Source organism: Adiantum capillus-veneris, chromosome 14 (genome assembly GCF_014529385.1).
Source record: "Adiantum capillus-veneris isolate H3 chromosome 14, ASM1452938v2, whole genome shotgun sequence".
Classification (NCBI taxonomy): domain Eukaryota; kingdom Viridiplantae; phylum Streptophyta; class Polypodiopsida; order Polypodiales; family Pteridaceae; genus Adiantum; species Adiantum capillus-veneris.
Genome location: NC_140944.1, coordinates 97,885,183 through 97,901,346, shown reverse-complemented (window position 1 = coordinate 97,901,346; position 16,164 = coordinate 97,885,183). Strand labels below are relative to the sequence as shown.

The window sequence follows — 16,164 nt, the reverse complement described above, 5'->3', positions numbered from 1 at the left end:
TTATAAAGTTGTGTTAAGTTCTTCATGTAAATTTACATCTATACAAACTCTTTACAGCTTTTATCCCTCAATAAATGAACTATAATCACAAAACAAGCAATTAATACAAAGGATTGCTAGTTCTCTTTGTAGCTATTGACTCACAAGTTTGAGGGTAGACTCTTTTGAGAAGCCATGATATTGAAACACAAAAACTCTCTCTCATTTTCCCCTTTTCTCACTTCTTCCCCCCCCCCCAAAATATAATACCCCCTCCCTTATTTTTAAGCTTGGGAGATAAATTATTGGGGGCCTATCCCTAACTTATAAGTTTATGTAACTTGTAAAAAAGCCCCCCTCCCTTGCACTTACGTGGTGTGGTAAGTTTTCCATGGTGAATCCCCCGGGGCATATACATTGTCATAAGTAGGCAGTATGTTTATAGCTCAAGAGGCAAATCTACCTGGCAGGTTCCAAAACTTTGGAGGTCGAAGACCCCACCGTCCTGTGGAAGATATTGCATATGCTGTGGCTCGATTTTATGAGAAAGGGGGAACCTTCCAAAATTATTACATGGTACTTTTGAGAGCTTTCTTTTCTCGACTCAGGAGGATGGGTTGATATATTTTATGTGGATATTGTTGATCTCTTTTGCAGTACCATGGTGGCACCAACTTTGGACGTAGTGCTGGAGGACCCTACATAACAACGTCCTATGATTATGATGCTCCCTTGGATGAATTTGGTTTGTAGAACCTTCTGTCTTGCACCTCTTAAATTGAGAAGCTCAATCTGCTTGTTCATGGGATGCATAAAGCAAGTTCATGTGTTGACCAGCCCATTTAACATCCTGGTCAAAGGTTATTAATTATACAAAAAATACTTATTGCACTAAGGTGTCTCACAAGATGTAGAGGTCATCAGGTTATCATCTATGCAAAAAATACTAAGGTGTCTCATCTGTGCCAAGGCAACATGGAGAACACAAATACGAACCATCAAAGTTGTTTTGATTTTCCACGCTTTGATGACCTTTGTTATCGTGTTTCCCCTCTCTCGTAACTAGGAGATCCAGGTTCTGAAAGGCTCTTTTTATCATTGTATTTGGTATGACAAAGTTGGTGGCTATACTGCATTTTTTCTGTTAGTGTTTTCAACTGGGCAATAATTTTCACTGCTTGGCATGTGTCCTATCTTGACTTGCACATTGATTATTAGAAGCCCTCCCTGGTAAAGAGGTATCTGATGTAGTATTTTTGTTTGTGTTATCCTTCTTTACTTTGGTTGAGCAACTCGTCTTGAAATTTTGTAGGAAACGTCAATCAGCCAAAGTGGGGCCATTTGAAAGACTTGCACCTCGCAATACAGCTATGTGAACCAGCCCTTGTTCTGCAAGCCCCTACAAGGGTAGGACTTGGTTCCATGCAAGAGGTCAGGAGAGATTTTCCCTTTAGATTCAAGTTGAAAATCTGGAAGTTATTGAAGTGTGACATGTCTGCAGAAATTGTTGTATGTTCTGGCCAATTCTACCCATTGACATTGTGATTAGAGCTCCTTAAAATCTGTCTCTTATTTTTTTCTGCTGATAGATTTGATATTGACAAATATTTGCGAGAAGATAACCTTTACAAATGCAAAACACTGCTGGCGTACTCTATTTACCAGTCCACTGGATGGGCATAGAGGCACTGATGAGGCAATTGAGTGGAAGCACAATGTCTACATACATACTAATGAACCTGCGACGATAACCTGTATGCAACAAAGCTCTGTACACCTTAAGAAGGGGATCGCTTAAGAATAGCAATCACCTTCTCAAGATCAGGTGCTAGCCCCTTAGTTGAAACTACATGGCCCAGAATGTGCCCTGAATCTCCAAGAAGTGACATTTATTTGCGTTGAGCTTTATATGGTCCTCCGTGCATTTCCCAAAGATAACGGCCAAGTAGGAAAAGGGCTCTTTTAAAGCTTTCTAGTGAGTAGAGCCTGAACTCCTTAGAAATTTTAGAAATCATCCATGAAGATCTGGAGGTTCTCAGGGAGCGGAGGTCTAAAGATAATGTAGACGTCTCATGGAGGTACATTCTTCAGTTCAGGATGCATCTTTGTATACATGAAGGTACCCTAGGGTGTTACAAAAGCTGTCTTGATCTGATCATAAGGGTGGATGGATACTTGGTTGTAGCTGGTAAATCCATCCATGAAGCTGAACAGGGCATGCCTGGCTACATCTTCCAACACTCTATTAGTAATGGTGTGCAGAAGTCATCTTGGAAAGTAGCCTTCTTCAGGGCCCTAAACTCCACACATACTCTAATTTTATTCGAGCTTTTCTTCGGATCAATGATCATAGGGGACAGCTACCGAGAGTGCTCCACTAGAACAATGATGCTTGCCTCCTACAGCTTCTTTATCTCTGGCATTAAATTGATACTCGACCCTCCATCCACAATCACCCTTGAGAAGCACTTCCTAAGAAAAGGGACCATAAGGCGGGGGCTTCGATAGTTAGGAAGAGATGTTGAGGGATAGGTCACAATGTAGGTCGTGACAGTAAAAAGCCATGAATTGGCGGTTTTATTTGTCGATCAGCTTTATAAGCTGTATAGTTTGCAAGAAGACATTGTAAGTGAACGAGGTACTAAGTTTTCTGGGCGATTTTGGCAAGATGTGTTCGCTCACCTTTGGAGGAAGTTGAGTATGTCATCCTCTGATCATCCCTAGTCTGATGGACACACTGAAAGGATGAATCAGACGTTAGAGGACATGCTGAGAGCTTATGTCTCTCACTGGCAGTCTGATTGGGAGAGATACCTTCCACAATTAGAGTTTGCCTACAATAGTAGCAAGAATTCTGCTATTGGATTTAGCCCATTCATGTTGATGTATGGATTTGAGCCTAAATCCCCTATTGCTATTGGCTTATAGAAAGTCAAGGATCTCCAGGCTCGAGATTTTTAGTATGATATGCAAGAAATGCTCAAATTGGCTAAGGATAGTATAAGGACAGGTCGTGATTGAGTTACTTCTTATGCTAATCAAAAAAGATCTCCAAGGACTCTAGAGGTGGGACAATGGGTTTAACTGAAGATACCGAAAGATTCCAAGACTATGCGAACTAGAAAGCATTATAAGCTTTTAGCTAGATTTTGTGGTCCATTCTTGACATAGTGGTCTCGTACGGTCCCGTACGTTTTGTGCGCGTACGATGATGTGCGGTACTAAACGAACTAAAAAAATTTATGATGTACGATGACGTTATGTACGTTCAAATTAAAAAAAACAAATAATTCTCAAGTCTAAGGCTTAGGCCTTATAGAAACTTGACATTTGTATAGATTACAAGTTACAAATTTACAATACTACAATGCAAAGAGTCAAGACTCAAAGACTAAAGAGAATGAGCATTACATAAACCAAAATGATCATTGAAATTTGATAAGTAGAGAGACAAGACTCAAGATGATACAAAAAAGTGGGGGGACCAAGTGGCAAGGGCTACAAAGTACTCAAAAAGTGGCACACCATAATAGAGAGACTAAATAGTAAAGTCTAAAGTAACTAGTCTAAGAGCTTCTAGAATCTAGTCACTAGTCACTAGTGCTCTCATCATCTTCCTCTTTTGAGCCTTGCTCATCAACATCATCCTCTTCCTCACAGAGTCGAAGGATGACGGCTCATAATCTCCATCACTAATGAGGTTGCCTTCATCATCATACTCTGGCTCTCGAGGCTCTCTATCCTCCATAGTGATGGCCACCGCACAAGAGCCGCTTCCGGAGCCTCGCCGCACATAGGTCCTAGGAGCCTTCGTGGGTGTTGTTGATGCTCTGCCTCTACCTCTTGTAGCCCTAGCACCTCTGCCTCTTGTAGCCGATGTAACTCCATGGATGACGACCTTCTTGCATGATCGTGAAACCCGGCGATCAATCTCCTCAAGCTCCAAGTAGAGCTCACGAAAGATCATTTGCTCCTCAGGGTCTTGCTCTTTGTTGACACTCTTTAGAGTGTCAATCGTAAGTGTGAGCTCATCCATGTTGACCTATTTGACATTTACAACATTGGACAATAAAAACATAATTAGTATACTCAAACTAATTAAAGACTAGAGTATAGAAAATGGAGGGAGTCCTGATTATAATTTATAATTGTAGCGCGGATAATGTGTCGTGCTCTCTACAGTGTGGGTGCCCCTCAGTGCAATGTGCGTGACAATCTCACTCAAACAAATGAAAACTCTCTCAAACAGAATGAAGCACAGAAACAACGGATAACAACACAGAAACAATGGATAACACCAGAGACACAACAGTGGACCAGAACATGTGGACTCGACTAGCTCAAAGAACCATGTACAGACTCTGGCGTGGCAGCACACTCCGCTCCAGCCCAGGACTCACAGGTACAAAAGGGGTGTCGAGGCTCAGATGTCGGGGATGGTGAAGCAGTGCTCTGTGTAAGACTTCCTCTAGACAACTACGTGCAAGATAAGATAGAACTGCCCCAAAACACGACTACTCATATGTACAACCCATAAGAGCCACCAACGGCCCATAAATGTCTAGCCAGCTAAGTCTATCTCCAAACTGAGTGGTGGTGGTGACCTGGCCACGATGTCCACTAGACCACCGTAGGTACCCTACCACGTGTCACTCCTAGCCCAAAGGGTCCGTCCAGTGTGAACCAGACCAACTGTAGCTAACTGTCCAACTGCCTGTCCTGTGAAGTGACTGTAGCCCTGCTACAGGTTGCCCGCCACAAGACCGCTCACCGTCTCGGTGAGAGGAAGACTGAAACTTTGAAAGAAAACTACTAGTATGTACAATGGTGAGTTCCTGGATCTGTCATCCAAGAGATAGAGTGGTGGCCACTGCTGCATCCGAAGGATGAGCCTCTGGAGGTGGGGCCATCAAATCGATTGTGGGGCCTTGTTGTATGCGAGCTCTCCTGTCAGTAAGTGTGTTTCCTGAGAAATGACCAGCCACCTGCTGCTGAGCCGATGGTAGCACCTGTCCTGTAGTGTACTGAGGATGTCGAGTAACACAGCCATGCCCGTGTGCTCCAGCAACTCCATCACAACAAGTCATATTTTGCATCTGATGCAATGGTGAAGACTGAAACCCCTGAGGAGGAGGATACTGTTGTTGTTGGTTGTAGTACTGAACGGGAACTGGAGTCTGTGAGTAAAGTCCCATAAAATATTGAGGACCCGTTGTTGCATGCTGCATTGGTGTACCTGCTCCAGTCCACCCATATCCCATACCCATCATCGTAGGCTGCCTTGCCCTATTTTCCTGTAACAACAATTCTCTAAATCCTTGTAGTTGATTCTGAAGGTCACTAATCACTTGAGACTTTAACTTCAGGGCCTGCTGGAGTGCGAAAATAGTGGCATCCCTATCCGCGATGGCGCTCTCAGCAACCTTCAGAGCTCCCTCCATAGCTGCGTAAGTAGCTGCGTGACGCTGGTGTGTGGCTGCTAAACGCTCTGCTCCTAGCTCAATGGTGGCAATGGCTTGCCTAGACTCCTGGAATATATCCTCCGATAGCTGAAAAAATGATGTAGAGTCCGATCCTGTAGAAGGTCCTGTAATAGTGTCAGGGTGAAGAGAGCTGGAGAGTGGTACAGCTGGTGGGACTGCTGGTGGGACTGGTGTGACAAGTGGCACTGCTCGCGGTGGACTAGGAGCATGCCTCTCTGGACTAGGCGCATGCCTCTCTGTCGAAGTAGAGATGGTAGGAGTGGTTGCCTCAGGACTAGGCATAGGAGAAGAAGCAATTGCCACTGGGACATGGGAGCTAGTCATTGTGTTAGGTGTAAAAATAGCAGCAGTAGAGAGAGGAACACACACTGTAGAAGTCACAACTGTGACATGCATAGTGTGATCTGGACCACCTGAACTTACCATCGAATCAGTAGTGACCGTATGCGAGGAACGTCGAACTGGTTGCTTCACTCGAAGCTGTTGGCTTTCGGAGACTGGCAGGGATACTAAAGATGCTACTGTGTCCTTCACTACCTTTGCCCTCTTTTTCTTTGGCTTTTCAGATAGATCCTTTGTTTTTTCAATATCTTTCCCTTTTCTCTTAGAGCTTTTACGCTGCATCGCCGCATCCACATCCATAGGACTAACAGGTATATTAATCACCCAGGCCAACATCGGAGCTGCGAAGCATTGAAAGCTAGATTGCACAGATTGCATCTTAGCTCTGAATCTTTTAGCCCGAGACTGTAAAGAGGTAAATAAAATTTGATGAAAGCCACATGGGATGGTGTGGATGAGGCAGTATAGGCCTTCGCAGTGCGAGAATATAGTAGGCACGTCACATCTGGCCTTGCCCTTGCCCTTGCCCTTGCCGACTTTAGGATCTCTGACCAAAAAGTAATACTTGAAAATGGACCAGAGTTGTTTATTCCTTGCATAGCCAGCATGATTAGTACTGAGTAGTTCTTTGCATGCCTCGATTGTCGCATCTTTCGAAAGTTGGGAATAGGTGCGCGTATCCGGTTTCACTGCAGGAAAAGTTGTCATCCCCAAGGCGTTACCTATTCGTGTAGCAGTCAGTGGGTGTCCTCTGACTTTGGGAAAAAACTTGAGGAGTGCATGCACCATATCCATGGGAATATCCGAAGGCAGATCGATGTCTGCTAATGCTGACAATCCTAGCTTGTGTAGCTGGTCTTTTGATAGGACTTCTCGAAGCGACGGATGAGGCTGCTGCAGATGGAAGTTCAATGTGAACTTGGTTTGGGTCTTGGAAGAAGGAGGCCGAGGAATTGGATGACCCAGTACCTGCATGATGGCTTTTCTCTTCTTTTGGTTCTTTACAGCTTCTTCTTCTTCATTCTCTTCTTCTTCCTCGTTGCTCGAAGACTCGGAGTCGGAAGCAGAGCTTGATTCGGACTCCTTGTAATTTTCATCACTGTGATCAGTGGAGGACACATCAGTGAGGCCATGGTTGGATGTATCCACATCCTCTGCCTCTGCAGAACTTTGGGATGTCTCAGTTGGCCTCTCTGGAGAGAGAGCTTTTTTTTTCCTTACTTGCTTGCTTGTTCCAGCCATTGTAAAGAGAATTCTTGGTTGTGTCAATCTGCAGTGTGCAGTGCTAACTCTGAAAAAGCTTGAATATGCAAGAAACGAATAGCTTGTCCTTTCAAAGCGATGGAGGCAGCGGATGATGAGTTAAAAAAAGCTATGGCTGTGTTAAAGCACGCGATGGATTGGAAACGATGGGTTCTGATTGCTAATCGATGGATGCAGGCGGAATTGGGCGAGGGGATGCGTATAGGATAGGGGCGAGGGAGTAAGGGAGGTAGGGTCGAGGGATATTTAGAGGATAAGGGCGAGGGGGTTGAGGGTAGGTAAGGGCGAGGGGGAATAAGTGGATAGGGGCGAGGGGGTAGATAGTGGATAGGGGCGAGGGGGAGAGAGTGGGTATGGGCGAGGGTGATGGGGGTGAGGGAAATAAGTGGATAGGGGCGAGGGGGGAGAGAGTGGGTATGGGCGAGGGGGTTGAGGGTGGGTAGGGGCGAGGGGGAAAATAGTGGATAGGGGCGAGGGGGGAGAGAGTGGGTATGGGCGAGGGGGAAAATAGTGGATAGGGACGAGGGGGTTGAGGGTAGGTAAGGGCGAGGGGGAATAAGTGGATAGGGGCGAGGGGAGAGATAGTGGGTAGGGGCTAGGGGGTTGAGGGCAGGTAAGGGCGAGGGAAGTAAGGGAGGGTAGGGGCGAGGGGTTGGTATAGAGTAGGGGTGAGTGTGTTTGTGGAGAGGTTAGGGGCGAGGGGTTTGGGGTTGGGATAGGTAGGGCGCAACGATCACACTCGGTACAAAGTGATAAAAGTGATAGCAGAAGCAAAGAGAAGGTACAAAGTGCTAATTTTTGAGCAGCTACAAATCTCGAGCAGATAAAAGGGAGGGTAATTTTGACTCATTAGGAGATTAAGGTTCCTACAGCAAAGCTGAAAGTTTAATGGCACCAAAGGTTTTTTCTGCTATTGGAATCAAAGTTCTTTGACATAAACTCTGCCATATTCTTCCCATACACAGTATGGCATTGGGAGTCTCATCAAGTCAAGTCCTTGATTACACCTTGTTCATTATCCCAATTGCCATCTAAGTAGAGTCCCCAAGAGTCCCCAAGCAGATTCCACTTGTCAAACTGAACAAAACCACTCCGACGAGAAGCTTGACTGAAAGCTTAACTGGAAGGACCTTAATACTTAACCGCAAATAACAAGACATAGCAGAAATTGAGACAGTAACAGAGCATGCATTCTGGTGGAAAGCTAGTCGTGAGGAGAGCATAACTGAGAGAGTAACAAAACACCCGTTCTGATGGAAAGATAGTGGGGAGGAGAGAGATGGGACATAGAACCTACAGATGGCGGGATAGTTGCAGACCCTTTACTCAGAGGAGTAATAGCACTTGATTCTGGAGCCATTTACCAGTGGCAAAGGAACGCCTTCCAAAGTGACTAACTGGACAGCCCCCTGTGGCAAAACCTCCTGTACTCTAAAGGGCCCTTGCCAAGCTGGAACCAGCTTCTTTGCTTTTTTCAAATATTTTGCCTGATAGAGTAGCACCAATGTGCCTTGCGTTATTTTTAGCTTTCTGAGGTGGCGATCATGCCACGCTTTGCGACGAAGTTGTTCCGCTTGCGGAGCACGAGAAGCTAAAAGGCGGCTTTCATCCAATAAGTTGAGACGGGAGATAGAGGCAGATTCCATGCCCCAACTTGCACGCAGACTGCCCACCCTAGGGGAACCGGAGTTGAACTCAAATGGAGCTATGGCTTCCAAACCGAAAGCGAGTTGAAAAGGCGTTTGATTCGTTGTTGCTTTGAAAGATGTGCGGTATGCCCAAAGAGTGCCGTGCATAGCCTGAGCCCACGATGCTGGATGGAGATGACATGCTTTCCTCAGTAGGGCGATCAGAACCTTGTTGGTGCTCTCGGCCTGTCCATTGGCTCTAGGGTAATAAGAGCACGACTTGCGATGAAAAATCTTGTAATTGGCCAGCAAATTTGAGATCATGTCATTGACAAAATGACTGCCTCTATCACTGGTGATCTCTAAGGGACATCCAAATCTGCATAAAATATTTTCATATAAAAATTTGGCCACTGTATTGCCAGTGCAATCTACTGTCGCTAGTACCTCTGCCCACTTTGTTGCATAGTCTGTAGCCACTAGCAGATATTTGCGATTACCTGGTTGAGCCGGGGGATATATTGGTCCCACAAAGTCCAAACCCCATCTCTCAAAAGGTAGCCACGCCATCGAGACCTGCAAAGGACGGTTGGATTGCTTACTCGGCTTCGGCCCACATCTCTGGCACACATCACAAACCCTAGAATATGCTATTGCATCCTTAAAAATGTAGGGCCACCACAGACCACTTTGTAGAATCTTCTGAGCAGTGATGTGACCAGGGTAATGGCCACCAGTGGGACCATTGTGGGCATCCTCCAGAATATGCTCCATCTCATGAGGCGAGACACAACGCTTCAGAACACCATCTGGTCCCGCTTTGTAGAGCTGGCCCCCAATCAGAGTGAAAGGCCTGGACTTCAACAGCAATCTCCTCTTTTGCAATGGGGATGGCCTCTCTGGGTACAGCCCAGTAGATAGAAAATGTAGGACCTCGCCGTACCATTCCGGTGTTGTATCTATTTTAAAAAGACTGCTATCTGGAAAGTCATCCGCAATCCCGGTAGCTTCTTCGCCTGTGTAAATGCGAGAGAGGTGGTCAGCCATTACATGATGCTTACCAGGACGGAGTACCACTTCAAAATCAAACTCCTGGAATAGGAGGAGCCATCGCCATACTCGGCCTGCAACCTGTGGCTTATTAAGCAGATAGCGCAAGGCATGGTGATCAGTGATAACTGTGAAGTGGACCCCTAGCAAATAGTGACGAAATTTGTGTAGAGCATACACTATAGCCAATCCTTCCCTCTCTGTGGTGCTATAGTTTCGCTCTGCTTTGGTGAGCAGGCGACTTGCATAATGTACAGGGCGATCCAAGTTGAACTCTTTGCTAGGCTGAGTCAGCACAGCACCCACAGCCAGCAGACTGGCATCTGTATGCACATGAAAAGGTAGGGCCCAATCCGGGGCAACTAGAATAGGCGCTTCAGTGAGACGTTTTTTGAGGTATGCAAATGCTTCGGTCTCAGGTGTTGACCACCGGAAGGGAACAGCAGCACTGGTGAGCCGGGTCAATGGTTGAGCCACTTGTGCATACATACGTATAAACCTGCGATGATAGCCGGTGTGGCCCGCAAAGCTCTGAACACCTTTGGGATTTATGGGAGGAGGTAACTTCAAGATGGCCACTATCTTCTCTGGGTCCGGTGCCAAACCTTGAGCAGACACCACATGGCCCAACAATGTGCCCTCTGTGACCAAAAAATGACATTTGTTCGGATTGAGCTTCAAACGTGCCACTCTGCACCTGATGAAGACTACAGAGAGCTGAGCAAGATGCTCCTTTAGATTTTCTACTGGGGTCGAACATTGAGCACCCGAGAAGGTGGAAAAGTCATCCATGAATATGCGAAGGTGATCAGTAAGCAGAGGACAAAAGATGATATATACTATGCGATTGAAAGAAGGCGGTGCATTTTTAAGCCCAAAAGACATTCTAGTGTAGATGAAAATACCCCAGGGAGTCACAAAAGCTGTTTTGATTTTGTCGTCAGGATGTATTCCTAATTGATTGTAGCCGCTGAACCCGTCCATAAAACTATACAGTACATGGCCAGCGACATCTTCGAGGACTCTCTCAGTAAAAGGTGTCGGAAATCCATCCGGGATTGTGACCTTATTCAGAGCCCGATAGTCGACACAAACTCGAATTTTGTTGGACTGCTTCTTTGGGGCAATAACCATAGGAGACAACCATTCTGAGTGCTCTACTGGTACAATAATACCTGCTTCTTGCATTTTTTCCAACTCGATTTTGACTGCTTCTGCATACTTGGGATTCAGTTTGTAAGCCCGTCCTCTGACCGGCTTAGCCCCCTCAACCAGAGGAATTGTGTGGACTCCTAGCTCTGCTGGGATTCCTTCTAAGTCGTGGTAAGACCAGGCAAACACATCTTTGAAAGAGCGCACGAAGGAGATTACCAGGTCGAGTAGAGCGGGGTGATCCCATAACCAAGTGGCTAATAAGATGGGCTGATGGTTGTCAGGGCCGCCTAGGTTGACCTCTCTGACTGGGTCAGGCGGTGCAGTGGTCGAGGCTGCGTCAGGTGGAGAAGACTGTGCCGCCTCTGTTAGCCTTTGGACATTATGAGCTGGCATCTGATCAATGTTGAAATCAGCATACTCTTCCTGCAACCAACCTGATGGAAGCTCTGCAAATGGTAAATCCTCAGATACCTCAAAGTGCTCCGGAAGGGGTGGAGAGTCAGATGGAGTAGAGGCTAAGGAGGGAGCTGGGGTGTTGGCCAAGTCTTGCAAGGGAGACTTTTTTCCCCTTCTATGGTGGGTTATAGGCTCACCCAGGCCGACGGTTTCCATCAAGGGACCCTCTGAAGGATGGGCACCAGAGACTGGTCCACTTGGTTCTGACTCACTTGAGACTGGTCCACTTGGTTCTGGTTCACTTGGCTGACTGGGATTCTTGGTCTCAGGTGTAGCTTCAGATGTAGGATCAGGGGGAGAGGGTGAATCTGTTGGCAAAGGTTGAAGAGAGACTACATAGCATTGCATCGAAGAGGTGGCTTCTAACCATTGCAGTAAGTCTTCATCGGACCCATCGGGAGGGACCGACTGCTCCAAGTCAGGGTTGGACTCTACTGACAAAGAGCTATGTTGAACGACCGGATCCATACCTCCTTCGAGACGAATTTGTTGCATTGGAGAGCTAGGAGTATGTATCCCAAAACGTCTTCTCTGATCTGGTTGAGTGTGTGGGTATGCCTCTGCTGTTGCCCCATTCAAGATCTCCGTCAACAAAGTGGTGATCTCCTCCACTGTATATACAGGCTCGGCTGCCCACATCCGTCTGTAAATTTCTTCCACATAAACTGAATCCGTCTCTGGTGTAAAAGTATACCGTGTGTGTGCGATCCTCCGTGGTGTCTGAGAGACACTATACTAGAAAGAGACTGAAAAAGTCAAGACAGCATGGTCCATTGCTACTCCAACAGGCCTAGGGCCCACACTGAAATCGTGAATATTAGAGATGAAGCTCGGTGAAGTCATGACATAGTCTACTGTAGTGGCCCCATGTCTGTGTGGAAAGCATGTGAATCCCCCAGACGAAGGAAAAATCTGTAGACCATTAAGTATGGCCAGACCATGCGTAGCCGCCATCTCTATGAGATATCTCCCATACTCTGTGTGCTCTCTATCCTGTGAGGGTCTGTCAAGCCCCATCTCCGATATATCCATCTCTCTAAGCATCTCCTTCAAGGTATCATAAAATACCGTTTGGGAGTTGGCCGTCCTGGCATTAAAGTCTCCCAAGAGAATGATATCTCCATCTCTAGAGAACTCCCATATGTCATCATCAAGTATAGAGAAAGGGGATTGCCCTCTAGGTGAGGTATAGACTGATGTGCTAGGGGGAAAGTAACATATAGCAATGTATAAGAATTTGCCTGTCTCAGCTCTCAGTCTCACCCACATGTATCTTGCCTGGTCATCTCCTCGGACAATCTATAATAGCGGCTGCAACTCCTCCTTGAATAAGGCTGCTACCCCTCTTGAACCTCGACTCCCATGCTGGGATCTAGCGTCTGGCCGACAAGCTGTCTCCCATAAATAACCAGTCACACTTGGCATCAACTGTCCAGATTTTTGATGTGTCTCTGAGTAAAAGACAATGTCTCTATCTCTGAAGCTATCCTCAAAGCACATCCAGCCTATATGATCCATTACAATTCCATGGCGCCATCCGGAGTGTGGTCCCATATGTCTCGCACCATCATGCTGTGGGTTTTTCCAAAACCACTACTTTCCCTCCTCTATAAAAGGCAATTTTTCCCTTCTCCCTTGCTGCCTTGATCTCTGGCATCAAATCTTGCATATGTGCTATTTGTGCTAAAGTAAGGTCATCCCCCATAAATATTATAGTTTTCTTAAGTGCCGGTCTCTTCTTCAAGAATTCCTTCCTTGTTTCCAAAGTCGGGAAACGTAAAATAAGTGCTTTCTCTTTGACGTTTCCCTTCTCATCCACTCCTTTCTTTCCTACTCTCCAAGCACTTGTGTGCATAGGTTCCGGGATGCCCATGCGCTGCAAGAGTTCCTTCACTTCGTCTTCTACATTTTCGGTGTCTTTGATACCAGTAATACGCACATGGAGGGCTCTAGTCCTCCTCTTCTGTTCCTCCTCAATGGTCATATTGATGATGGTAGAAGTCTGTGCGGCTTCTGGCATCCGGGCCTTCCCTTTATTTGCACCTTCAATCCATTTTTCTGCTTCGTCAACTTTCTCCTGTGTTTTAAAAAGGCGCTCCGCCCATGAGGAAGCCTCTTTCGAGTTTTGTTCTTCCCCTTCGCGCAGAGTTTTCACCTGCTCCTTAATATGTTCGAGCTCCTTTAACATCGAGGGCTTATTTCCCCCTTCCGTTTTGGGCATAATTTTGCAAGCTGCAAGTTTCCCTTGAAGCTCTTCAATCACTGCATCTTTTTCCTTCATGCACTTTTCCACATTGGTTTTCCAAGATTCAAAGCTTGCAATTGCCTCATCCAACGTTTTCTGCATAATACATTTTATTACATTCACTTTTGCCTGCATTAGAGCCTGCATCTCCCCTTTCACAGAGAGATACATCTCATCATGCCTATCAAGCATCGCTTTATCTAATTCTTTCCTCATATCTGCATACATAGAATTCTTATAACTATCTGTATTTGCGTACATCTCTTTCCTGATGTCATCTCTCATAAAGCTGAGCTCAGATTTAATCATTACTTGAACCCTCTCCATCATTAAATCATCTTGGAGTGTGACGGTTTTCCCGGCCCTCAGTGAGCTTGGCGAGAGTATACTATCTCTGCTCCTCCGCTTGAAAGTCGCTTTCATTTTTTGTGGGGTTGTGAAGCCACTTGCATCACCATCCTCGGCTGGTTGGTCCATCTGAGAGAGAAGAACAAAGACTCACCAGTAGAGGTCTCGCCTCCGCCCTGGTTGGCCTCGCCTTCGTCACCAAAGTCCTCCCCCTAGCCCTGGCAGGCTGGTCTCGTCTTGTCGCCCTTGGCTCTGCTCGCCCTCGCCCTTGGTAGGCAGCTCGCTCTCGCCCTTGGCAAGCAGCTCGTCCTCGTCTTTTAGAGGTCAGGACCCTCGCCCTTGGCAGGCAACTCGGCCTCGCCCTTTGGTAGGCTCCTCATCCTCGACCCTTGACCAGGTCCAGCAGCTCGCCCCTCGCCCAGTCGAGCTCGTCTCTCGTCCAAGATCAGCAGTTCGCCCTCGCCCAAGACTCTCGTCCAGCAGAGAGAGAGCTCGCCTCTCGTCCCTCGTCCAGCAGATTGGCAGCGGGACAGCTCGCCGTCGCCTCAGCAGTTTGCCCTTGCCAAGAACCTGCTCGTCCTCGCCTCAGATTCCTGCTCGCCAAGAACCTGCTCGCCCTCGCCTTAGCCAGCACGCCCTCGCTAAGAACCTGCTCGCCCTCGCCCTCGCCCTCGCCTCAGATTCCTCAGGCAGCTCGCCAAGAACCAAGAACCTGCCTCGCCAAGAACCAAGAACCAAGAACCAGCCAGCTCGCCAAGAACCTGCTCGCCCTCGCCGAGAGAGAGAGAGAGAGAGAGAGAGAGAGAGAGAGAGAGAGAGAGAGAGAGAGAGAGAGAGAGAGAGAGAGAGAGAGAGAGAGGCCAAAATGAAATGATATATTAACGTCTTCAAAAGGCCAAAATGACCTATGAGACCATTAGATACAAAGTGGTGAATCTAATACAATGTCTGAAGTACAAGTACAAAAAGTAGTACTGAATGTAAAAATGAAAACTGAAATTGAAGTGTGAAATGTGAAATGTGAAAAGTGAAAATGTAGAATAGGCCCTCAATGACAATCTGGGTGTCATGCTAGAATGCCTTTGATCCTCTGCTGGAGTCTCCGTCGATGGAGTGTGCTCCTGTGTCTCGATCGTGGTCGTCTAGATCTCTCGAGCTCAGTCGCCCTGTCAATGAGGATGCCTCTTGTATGAATGCGGGTACAACCCTGTGCTGGTGGTTGGTCTCTTGGCTCCCTCGATCCAAAGAAGTCTGTGATTTGTCAATAGCACATCGCAGACCATGAGACAAATGAGTGTCCATTTAGCTCGGACGAGTCACAAACCCATCTCCCGAAAGTTGGAGAAGAGAGACCCAAGGGAGCTTGAAGGAGAGAGACCCAATGGAGACTCGAGAGCTTGAGCCCACTTGAGAGCTTCAATGGAAGCACATGGATGATGAGAAGCTAGAGCATTGAGAGGCTTGCATTGAGAGGCTTAGGGCTAGAGCTTATACAATGTAGCTTGTAGTTGTAGGTTGTGTTGGATAAAAAAGGGGAAGAGTTGCTTAAATAGGAAGAGGAAGAGCATGTGAGCAATGGGCAATAAGCATGGCAATGGCCCATGGGCCATGGGCATTGCAATTGCCTTCAAAAGGGCTCGTAAACGGCTCCAAAACGGCTACAAACTGGACGCCTGCAACAAACGGTCACAATCTGCCAACGGTCATAAACTGCCAAAAAAATCACCGTATGGAACGTACTAGTCGAACGGGACGGGACGGGTCCGGTCGAAGTTCCGTTCCGTACGACGTACGAAAACTACCCTGATTCTTGATCACAAAGAAAATCGGCCAAGTTGCCTATAAACTCGCTCTTCCTTCTGATGTTAGTGTCCATCGAGTGTTTCATGTCAGGCGCCTTAAAGAAAAGTTAGGCCAAGCTGACATTGTTGTGCCTATCGAGGAAAATGTATGGCAAGAGATGCAAATTGAGTATATTACTCGAGAACCAGAGGCTAATCTGAATTATCGTACCCATCATTCGTGCCAAAAAGCTTATGACGAGTACGTATTTAATTAAGGGGAAGCGTCAATTTGAAAGGTTTGGTACTTGGGGATCAGTTAGAGCTTTGAAAGCTTAATATCCCCACTTCATTGATGATGACATCAATGGTTCTCAAGGGGGCAAGTGTGTTATGTCTCGCTTATAGGAGAGGGGATCTGGTCTAAGACACCA

At 46.7% G+C, this 16,164-nt stretch overlaps 1 protein-coding gene across 2 annotated transcripts in view; it reads left to right on the top strand.

Moving 5' to 3' along the window:
* The window catches only part of LOC147442811 (beta-galactosidase 8-like), a 152,995-nt gene that overhangs the window by 42,277 nt on the left and 94,554 nt on the right, over nucleotides 1-16,164 (top strand). For both annotated transcript variants that reach the window (XM_086528841.1, XM_086528842.1), the window contains 3 exons: nucleotides 450-555; nucleotides 637-724; nucleotides 1,292-1,410. In XM_086528841.1, coding sequence (XP_086384967.1) covers nucleotides 450-555; nucleotides 637-724; nucleotides 1,292-1,410 — 313 coding nt within the window. The remainder of the gene's footprint in view (nucleotides 1-449; nucleotides 556-636; nucleotides 725-1,291; nucleotides 1,411-16,164) is intronic.